At 40.7% G+C, this 10,560-nt stretch overlaps 1 protein-coding gene across 1 annotated transcript; it reads left to right on the top strand.

Annotated features, from left to right (window-relative positions):
• The first annotated feature begins 3,816 nt into the window (after positions 1–3,816).
• On the top strand, positions 3,817–10,198 carry ZPBP2 (zona pellucida binding protein 2). The gene is made up of 6 exons (XM_008012831.3): positions 3,817–3,895; positions 4,868–5,029; positions 5,680–5,898; positions 6,454–6,536; positions 8,691–8,871; positions 10,104–10,198. Exons 1-6 carry the CDS (start codon positions 3,817–3,819, stop codon positions 10,196–10,198), a joined length of 819 nt encoding a protein of 272 aa, XP_008011022.3.
• Positions 10,199–10,560: the final 362 nt, after the last annotated feature.

Here is a 10,560-nt window from a genome sequence, read left to right as displayed (position 1 = left end):
CCAATGTAAGATGTCAGTAATAGGGAAAATCGGGAGGGAGTATGTAAAAACTCCCTGTACTGTTTTTGCAATTTTTCTGTAAATATAAAACTCTTCTAAAATAAAAAGTTTATATAAAAAGAGTGGATGCGTATTTCTGACAGACAACTATTACTCATTTGGTTAAGTCTCCTCTCATAGGATTTAGTTTATCACATAGGATTTACAAGGATCAATTACTTACCAAAAACTGAGAAGCCAATAAAACACACTGTGGATTTATAATGTACTTTGACAAAAACTGGAATGACGAACTTGTAGGGAATCAAGATAATGCCTAAATCTGTCTTCATTATCATCACCTTAAGAAGAGAGCAGTTGAGACCAGACCATGAATCCAGACATGGTAACTGACAATGGGTGGATCTGACTCACTGAGTCACATTTCATGGCTTATGCTATATAGGTAAAATTAACAGTGACTAAAAATGAAATTACTGACACAGGTTGCTCCTGGACCATATGAGATAGTCCAAGTACTGACTCGGCTCAGAGGAAATAAAACCGAAAACTCTTGATCTCACCCAAAATAACCATTCTGCACCCTGTCTGAACCTTGGGCTCTCTCTACTAACCAGCCTACTCAAAACCACTACTGAGGGTGGTGTCCCGCTGCTAAGAAACAGACAACGCACAGGGCCTTTCGGGTCACCAAACTAGTAGCCAAGAAGGAACCATCAAAGACGAGGGCATGATCCCCTTTGGAGCTCCCTGATCTTGACTAATCATTCATCCCTACACAAAAAGCCAATCTGGCTCTTGCCTTACAACTGGGCCCATTTTTAAAGCAAGGTCACTTCATCAACCTAGATACCTTTGCACTGGGGGAGGTCTCTCACATCGCCTCATACTTGAAGTGAAAATGAAGATTCAACGTTCCTCTCGAGTGGGACGGCCCAGAGGCGCCTTCTTGGCTCAGTAGTGGCTCTTCTGGGTCTTGGTCTTGCGGGTAAAGAATGCAATTAGGTAAAAATCGCGTGTCAGTTTGAAAGAGATTGGACACACAGTTTCAGTGTTCATGAGAAGAGAGGCGCAGGAAATCCCCACACGGGCCTCTCTGCTTCACGTGAGGGGGAAATTGTCACAAGTCTCTGCCTTCCTCAGGTCCCCTTCCTAGGGGATTCCTCATCGCATCCCCTAGCCGCCCTACCCCACCACGGTCCTTGTGACTCGCGGTGTTCTCTCCTTGATCCCTTCAGCCCCTAGTCTGGGGAATCTCCGGAACGCGACGCTGTGGCTTCTTTTCCTTTACTCTCTTCCTCCCTTCCGCTCCACTCAGAGAACAAGGGGCCAGGAGCGCGAGAAAATGGCGCCGGAAGCGAGGCGCGAAGATTCGCATGCCTGCTGCCCTGTGGGCGCGAGGGGAACCGGCGTTCGCCTCGCCTCCCTCGCCGTCGCCCAGTCCCAGCGCGCGAGAATCGAAGCACGCACGCGCTCTCCTGCGCGTCCGCTCCCGCGGTGGCGACGGACGGGTAGGGGAGGCGACCCCAGCGTTCTGCTCCGCACTGTGTAGGAGGTGGGGAGGTGCGGAGGTGTTGGGCCGGGGCTGAGGTAGGAAGGGGTCTGTCCCTCGAAGCCTCCTGCAACGCCAGCCGCTGAACTGTGATGCGAACGTGGGTCCTACTCTCCGCGGTGCTCTGGTGCCTCACAGGAGGTGGGGCTCCCTCCGCCCGGTGCCCAGTCCTCTCCCTCTGCCCGAGCTTCCCGGTCCTGCCTCCTTCGCCTTGCCCTGCCCTGCCCTGCCCGACTCTGAACCTCTCTCCTCTTCTAAGTAAAAGTCAGTGGTTTCTTTCCTCCGCAGTCCGATGCCCGCGTTCTACGTTATTCAATACGAAGGGCTTCATTTATGGCAAGACAGGACAGCCAGGTAATAAGGACCTCTACACACGCGGGCCCATTGGAGGGGCCGGAACTGCGAAGCTCTTCCCGGAAGAGCTTCCCTTACCTGGAGGGAAGGGGAACGAACCTGCCTTTATTGAGCATCTATTATACCAAGCATCTGCTTGGCAGTTCACAACGGTCGCATCTTTTCATCCTTACAGCGACCCCTATTGTGTAGCCTTGCTCTAAAGCCTTGCAGCTCACAAGGGGCTGGGATTTATTCCAGATCTCTTTCTCTGATGCCATCTCACTTCCAGGTGTCTCTGCTGCTTTGCAACGCGGGAAAGCCACGCAGAGGAGTGATTTCCAAGGCCTTCTGTTTGGAATATCTTTAATCCTCTCCTTATTAACTGGAAAACTCACACGCATCCCTCAGGGCTCAGCTCAAATGTCCTTTATCTCTGCAGTGAAACTTTCCCGAGGAAAATTAGTTACATAGCTAATTTTAGATAAATTGAGCCAGTTGATAGCACGTGTCATGTTTAGACTCCTTGTATGTTTGGGTTCTCTCCCTGAACCCCAACCAAATTGTAGGACGTTGTCTTTATGTGCTCAGAGCCTGGCTGGCATTCAGTAGGCTTTAAAATTAATGTCTTTCCGGGTTGCAGTGATTCCAAGCATACCATCGTTCTGTCCACCCAACCAGAAACAAGGAGTAATCGCACATCTTCCTATATGCCCCAGATAGGCTTAATTATTGTTCCTAATGGAGAAAATCTGCAGTTAGAGATGGGGTTTCACCATGTTGGTCAGGCTGGTATTGAACTTCTGACCTCAGGTGATCCACACGCCTCAGCCTCCCGAAATGCTGGGATTACAGGCATGAGCCACAGCACCCAGCATATATATGTGTGTGTGTGTGTGTGTGTGTGTGTGTGTGTGTGTGTGTGTGTGTATTTTTAAGACAGGGTCTCTCTCCATCACCCAGGCTGGAGTGCAGTGGTGTAATCTCGGCTCACTGCAACCTCCGCCTCCTGGATTCAAGCAATTCTTCTGCCTCAGCCTCCCAAGTAGCTGGGATTACAGGCGCCCACCACCATGCCTGGCAAATTTTTGTGTATTTTTAGTAGAGACGGGGTTTCACCATGTTGGCCAAGCTGGTCTTGAACTCCTGACCTAGTTGATCCTCCCAAAGTGCTGGGATTACAGGCGTGAGCCACCACTCCCGGCTGATCATCTTTAAAATAGTGTTGCTGAAGTCTTTTTCTGAACTTTTTTTGAGAGGGAGTCTCGCTCTGTTGCCCAGGCGGGAGCAGTGGTGCAGTCTCGGCTCACTGCAGCCTCTGCCTCCCGGGTTCAAGCGAGTCTCCTCCATCAGCCTCCCGGGTAGCTGGGATTATAGGCCTGCATCACCACGCCAAGCTAAATTTTGTATTTTTAGTAGATATGGGGTTTTGCCATTTTCCTCAGGCTGGTCTCAAACTCCTGGACTCAAGCAATCCGCTGCCTTGGCCTTCCAAAATGCTGGGATTACAGCCATGAGCCATCGTGCCCAGGCCTTTTCTGAACTTTGAATTGCTTCCACCAACCCTCCAAAAAATTATGATTTGAGTGAGTTCTAAATCTGTACATTAAAATGAACTTTAAATGTATAATGCATATTTTTATAAACAAAACTGTAATATGGAAAAATGTCATGACTCATGACTAATAGTGTAGAGTTTTAAAAAGCTTACTATGAGAAGCAAAAAGGACTTCAGACTAGCGTTCTAAATGTTATATATTGATTTTTAAAATAGTGAAATCCAGCAAGAACTAATTCATGTCTTCAGGACAAAATGGTAGGAGTATATTTCTTAATTTAATTTTGCTATATAATGTAGTTATACATTATTTTATTTCATCACAGGCAAAATATATGTAAAGTTACATCAAAATAGCCCAGTCCTTATCTGTATGGATTTTAAGCTTTCTAAAAAAGAAATAGTGGACCCCACCTACTTATGGATTGGGCCTAATGAAAAGACGTTAACAGGTAAATTTGATTTTAATATGTACTTTTTTAATGATGTGAACATATTTTTAGAAAATCACTATTGCTTATTGGAAAGAACAAATTGAAATTTAATTTTAATGGCAGTTTCTCTTGCTCCCTACTTAGAAAAATCATGTTATGCCGGGCGCGGTGGCTCAAGCCTGTAATCCCAGCACTTTGGGAGGCCGAGACGGGCGGATCACGAGGTCAGGAGATCGAGACCATCCTGGCTAACACGGTGAAACCTCGTCTCTACTAAAAACACAAAAAACTAGCCGGGCGAGGTGGCGGGCGCCTGTGGTCCCCGCTACTCGGGAGGCTGAGGCAGGAGAATGGCGTAAACCCGGGAGGCGGAGCTTGCAGTGAGCTGAGATCCGGCCACTGTACTCCAGCCCGGGCGACAGAGCAAGACTCCGTCTCAAAAAAAAAAAAAAAAAAAAAAAAAAAAGAAAAATCATGTTATATTTTGGCCACTTCCTTATTTTCTCCTTATGCAAAAACTGAAGCAGTAATTTTTGTGCCCTACTTCTCAGAGCTGTATTAATTCAAAGATCTTTATAAAACCTAAAATTTATCATTGTAGCACCAGTAATAGGAGATGAAATATCTAATATATAATTTTTCATGATGTTAAGAGTGCCTTGGAACATAAATATTATTCATTACTTTCCATCTTGTCTGAAGAAATTGTATAGTACTACAGAGCAGTGTAATCTCTTTTTCTGAATTACTGGTATGAGCCAATTGAAACTAGATGCCAAGAAACAAAGAAAACCAAAATATATTTCAAAAGTGTACTTATCTCATGTAGTCTTCCATAGAGTAATATGACAGAATTAAGATTTTGTGGGATTCTTAAAGTTGAGATAGTTCATTAATTTTTTAAAATTTTGTATCTATTTGTAACTCCAAGTGTACTAAATAATGCTTGATATGTTATATGTTAAATAAGTAATTTACTATTCTGTTTAGGAAATAATAGAATAAATATAACTAAAACTGGACAGCTGATGGTGAAAGATTTTTTGGAGCCTTTGTCTGGACTTTACACATGTACTCTTTCTTATAAGACTGTTAAAGCAGAAACCCAAGAAGAAAAGACAGTCAAAAAGAGATATGATTTTATGGTCTTTGGTAAGAATTTAGGTACCTTTTAACTTGTACATTTAGTTCGGATCATAATTAAGTGTATGCTTTCTCCGTTTAATGAAAAAGAGTCTGTAATAGGTGACTATCACCAATTATGACTTACAAAATATTTTGGGATGTATTTGACTAAGCAAACTCTTAAGTTGACATCAAGATAGTTTATCCTAAATAATCTTCTTTCAACTCCCTACTTGCCTCTGTCTAGATATGCAAGCACATCTACTTTATCACAATTTAGCGGGTAACTTTAGAACTGATCTTTAATTCTATAAAAGCAAGTTAATGATCCTTTCACTGGGCTGTGCTGACAGCAATAATAATTTCTGTGAATTAAGGCCCTCCCCAAAAAGTCTTTCTTTTTCTTGATACTGTTATCTATATAGCCAACCCACAGAAGCCATTTCTCTTGATGTACCAAGTAGATAATATATCAGATGAAAACAACATTTTTCATTAAAGTTAACAGTTTTGTATATTTTTATGAGGACTAACTGATAAAACATGTTATTAGATAAGTTTCTATGCTGATTGCAAGATTGGTGGGATTGAGTATTACATGGTGTTTGAAAATTGTTTGGTAGAGGAAATTAATGCTAGGCACCATTGCTTTTACTCTCATCTTTCTGTTTTTAAAGCCTATCGGGAACCTGATTATTCATATCAGATGGCTGTACGTTTTACCACAAAGTCTTGCATAGGGAGATACAATGATGTGTTCTTTAGAGTGCTGAAGAAAATCTTGGATAATCTAATGTCTGATTTGTCATGCCATGTCATAGAGCCATCATATAAATGCCATTCTGTTGAAATTCCAGAACATGGCCTCATACATGAGCTATTTATAGCATTTCAAGGTAAAATTTTAAAAATTTCTTTAATTTTGAATTTAGTCCTGAACCACAATAGATTGCAAAATTAATTACCATATTAATATGATATTTTTAAAGTAATAGGTCTTAAATGTTTGTTAAGCACTAAAGTATATAGTTGACCTTAGCCTGTTGATGGTTTTAAAACTTAACACACTAAGTAATTACTTTCAAATGACATTTTGTTGCTTCTTTAAAATCAATATTTTATTAATACAGCCTTTATGCAGCTAATATTTCACTTATAACTTCTTATAGAATTTTAAATTGCATTTTTGAAAACTTAGTAAAAGTGAATAACTAAACCACATTTATTTCTATTCATTTTAAAGCCTTGTAGTTACTTACATTAGCCCCCAGATGGAGTGAAACCATCAAGTATAAATTATTCAAATTGTGCACCTTGTTTTATTACTAGGATTAGATAGCTGTACTAAACACATGCCTGCATGCACAAGGAATTCAGCACTTGGACCTTTATTGAAATGTTTGGAACTTTTCAGAATCCGTTTGTGAATCTATTGGTTTTTTTCTCTTCAGTTAATCCTTTTGCACCAGGGTGGAAAGGTGCTTGCAATGGGTCTGTTGACTGTGAAGATATCACTAATCGTAATATCCTCCAGGTGAGAATTTCATGGTAAGGAAGAAGTATTTGTCTTTTTCTTCTTTTAGAGACAGGGTGTCACCCAGGCTGGAGTGTAGTGGTGCGACCATAGCTCATTGCAGACTCAAACTCCTGGGCTCAAGTGATCTTCCTGCCTCAGCCAAGGAAGAAGTATTTGAAAATCAATAAAGCTATTTAAAAAATTTTTGTAAATACTTTGTTATATTGAAACATTTCTTTAAAAACCTATTTCTCCATCTTGTGAATATTTATCAATAATAAAAACATTTCAAAGGAGGAAATAAATTATTTTTAAAAAAACAAATATAAAGTATTAATAATACTGATTTTTCAAGTATCGATTTTTGGTTTCAGTTTTTTAAACTGAGATTATGAGATTCTTAGTTATTTCAAGATGTGATTTTTTTTTCTTTATCAAAAGAGAGCTGGAGTATCAAGATGTGTTATTCTGGAGTAGCACATCTGTAATATTAGATAGTTCCCAAGGTTAGTATTATGTATTTTATCTATTATAGAAGGATAGATCCCTGGTCTTTGTTCCCCAAGTGATGATTAAATAGCAACTTAAAGAACAATTTCACAAACATATCACCCTACGTTAAGCCAATGGTGCTTCCAGAATTGTATCTACATTGGTCATAATAGTTGCTCTCCCCTCTACCATCCTCAGAGGCTAAGGACATAGTCTTAAAAATCCCTTCACTCTCTGGTCTAGTTCCTGAGCTCATACCCTTAATTGATACTGTGCATGGCTTATGAGAAGTACTTAGTTAAAATTAGTTATTATTAAATTCTGTGCTCAAAAACCCAAGATTTACATCATCAGTTTATAATGCTGATTAAAGAAAAGTCTTTTTTTCTTTTCTTTTCTTTTCTTTTTTTTTTTTTTTGAGACACAGTCTTGCTCTGTTGCCCAGGCTGGAGTGCAGTGGCGGCCATCTCAGCTCACTGCGACCTCCATCTCCCAGGTTCAAGCAATTCTCCTGCCTCAGCCTCCCAAGTAGCTGGGACTAAAGGTGTGCACCACCACACCCAGCTAATTTTTTGTACTTTTATCAGAGACGGGGTTTCACCATGTTGGCTAGGCTGGTCTCACTCCTGACCTCCAGAGATCTGCCCACCTCAGCCTCCCAAAGTGCTGGGATCACAGGTGTGAGCCACCGCACCCGGCCAAGAAAAGTCTTACTTTCCGTTTTGCTTGACTCTTTTTCTTTGATGATCATGGAAATTAGATATAATGAACGCCCAATTATCTACATATGGGATAGACATTGCAAATAATTCAAAACAAGTTTTTTGTCTTAATTTTTCTTTTCATTTTGTTTTGTTTTGTTTTTGAGATGGAGTCTCATTCTGTCACCCAAGCTGCAGTGCAGTGGCGCAGTTTCGGCTCACTGCAGCCTCTGCCTCTGGATTCAAGTAATTCTTGTGCCTCAGTTTCCCAAGTAGCTGGGATTACAGGTGCCTGCCACTACACCTGGCTAAGTTTTGTATTTTTTAGTAGAGATGAGTTTTCACCATGTTGGCCAGGCTGGTCTCGAACTCGTGGCCTCAAGTGATTCACCCACCTCTGCCTCCCAAAGTGCTGAGATCACAGGCATGAGCCACCGCGCCCAGCCTAATCTTAATTTTAATTTTTATTTATTTATTTATTTATTTATTTTTTTGAGATAGAGTCTTGCTCTGTCACCAGGCTGGAGTGCAGTGGCACAGTCTCGGCTCACTGCAACCTCTGCCTCCTGGGTTCAAGGGATTCTCCTGCCTCAGCCTCCTGAGTAGCTGGGACTACAGACACATAACACCACGCCCAGCTAATTTTTGAATTTTTAATAGAGACGGAGTTTCTCCGTGTTGGCCAGGATGGTCTCGATCTCTTGATCTCTTGATGTGCCTGCCTTGGTCTCCCAAAGTACTGGGTTTACAGGCGTGAGACACCACGCCCAGCCAATTTTTCTTAACCATTGCACATATTAATTAACAACAATTGATAAGGTCAAGGCTAGACTAATTTTGATGTTAGCACACACCTTTTCAGGAATTTCTCTATGTAAAGTATGGCATGCTTACAGTACATTGTTGCCTGTGATACTGGAGGATAAATTTGGTTCATGGTTTAGTAATTGTACCTTTCTCTGGTATTTTTCAACCTTAGGCAAGAGATCGAATAGAAGAATTTTTTTGGAGCCAAGCATATATTTTCTACCATAACTTTAATACAACTCTACCAGCAATGCATTTTGTGGACCACAGTTTGCAAGTAGTACGTCTGGATAGCTGTCGACCAGGCTTTGGAAAAGATGAAAGTCTACACAGTAATTGCGCTAGCTGTTGTGGTAACTATAAAATATAAATATCTAAATATTTAGGTTATAGAGTCAGAAGAATATATAAGTAATTCACTTGGCATAACTGAATAGAATCTTTACAGTAATTCTCTTATTACCAAAAAAATATACATATATATATATATATATATATATATATATATATATATATATTTAGCTAAAGGGAAGTAAAAATTCAAAGCCCCAATTTTTTTTTTTTTTTTTTTTGAGATAGAGTCTCACTCTGTCACCCAGGCTGGAGTGCAGTGGCGCGATCTCAACTCACCACAACCTCTGTCTCCTGGGTTCAAGTTATTCTTCTGCCTCAGCCTCCCCAGTAGCTACCACAGCTGGCTAATTTTTGTAAAAAGTAGGGACAGAGTTTCACCATGTTGACCAGGCTGGTCTCGATTGAACTCCTGACCTCAAATGATCCGTCTTCCTTGGCTTCCCAAAGTGCTGGGATAACAGGTGTGGGCTACCATGCTTGGCCCTTTTTTTTTTTTGAGACAGAGTCTGGCTCTGTCACCCACGCTGCAGTGCAGTGTGGTGCAGTCTCAGCTTACAGCAACTCTGCTTCCCAGGCTCAAGCCATCCTTCAACCTCAGCTTCCCGAGCAGCCGGGATTACAGGTGTGCATAAACATTTTTGTATTTTTAATAGAGACAGAGTTTCGCCCTGTTGCCCCAACTGGTCTTGAATTCCTGAGCTCAAGCAATCTGCCCGCCTTGGCCTCCCAAAGTGCTGGGATTACAGGCATGAGTCACTGCGCCCAGCCAAAGCCCAAATTTCTTAAATATAGCTATTTTAATGTGTATTAATTCTTCCTGATGTACTCTCTTGTATTATAAACATTTCTATAATGTTCTGTCTTAAGCTACTGTACAATGAAGGAAAACAGAATTGTCCTACCTAGAAAGCAGAGAACTAGGAAATAGGAACTAGAAAACTAGAAATAGGAACTCATAAATGGGGCACTGCAGAAGATACTGTAAAATGCTGATAGTAAAAGAAAAAATAGGATTCTCCCTTTCTCCTATTAAGATCATCAAATTATAAAGTTTGAAACTCGTAAATAATCTTCCACAACTTAAATGAGCTGAACATTACTTGGTATAATATAGGCACTGAAATGGTGTGACATTAAAGGCAGATTTACATTGTTGGCATAAAATACCTCCAAGTGGTAGAGGCATAAAATACCTCTAAATTATAATTACTCCCTGTGTTTTCCTCTGCAGTGGTTTGTAGTCCTGCGACTTTTAGTCCTGATGTTGATGTAACTTGTCAGACCTGCGTTTCTGTCCTTATCTACGGAGCTAAATCTTGCCCATAAACTTCAAACAAAAATCAGCCACATGAAGATTAGAGGTGAAAGCATTGTTACTTACTTGTGGAAGTGGGGGACACAAGATGATTTTCACATCCCAGAGCATCACAGATAATTCCATTAAGTAAAATCACTAGACCAAACCACTGGAAAACATGCATTTTAGAAACTTTAAAATAAATGGTTAACATGGCATTTCTAAGAAGGCATTTAATCCAATATCTCCAGTGTACAAAGGAAACTTGAAGTATTAATGGATGATTTTTAATGAAATGTTTTATTGTTTACAAACAGTATGTTGCTTTGTACCTAGGAGTATAGTAAGGTCAAGAAGGGTATCAAAGTATAATAAAATAAAAATTTTATAC

This window comes from Chlorocebus sabaeus, chromosome 16 (assembly GCF_047675955.1).
Source record: "Chlorocebus sabaeus isolate Y175 chromosome 16, mChlSab1.0.hap1, whole genome shotgun sequence".
NCBI classification, from domain to species: domain Eukaryota; kingdom Metazoa; phylum Chordata; class Mammalia; order Primates; family Cercopithecidae; genus Chlorocebus; species Chlorocebus sabaeus.
Note: the sequence above shows the minus strand (reverse complement) of the source record. Positions and strands in the feature narration are given on the sequence as shown.

Coding starts and splice junctions, on each gene's coding strand:
- ZPBP2 (XM_008012831.3), top strand. CDS start 3,817: ATGGATTTTAAGCTTTCTAAAAAAGAAATAGTGGACCCCACCTACTTA. Junction 3,896..4,867: donor TAATGAAAAGACGTTAACAG/GTAAATTTGATT, acceptor TATTCTGTTTAG/GAAATAATAGAATAAATATA. Junction 8,872..10,103: donor TAATTGCGCTAGCTGTTGTG/GTAACTATAAAA, acceptor TTTCCTCTGCAG/TGGTTTGTAGTCCTGCGACT.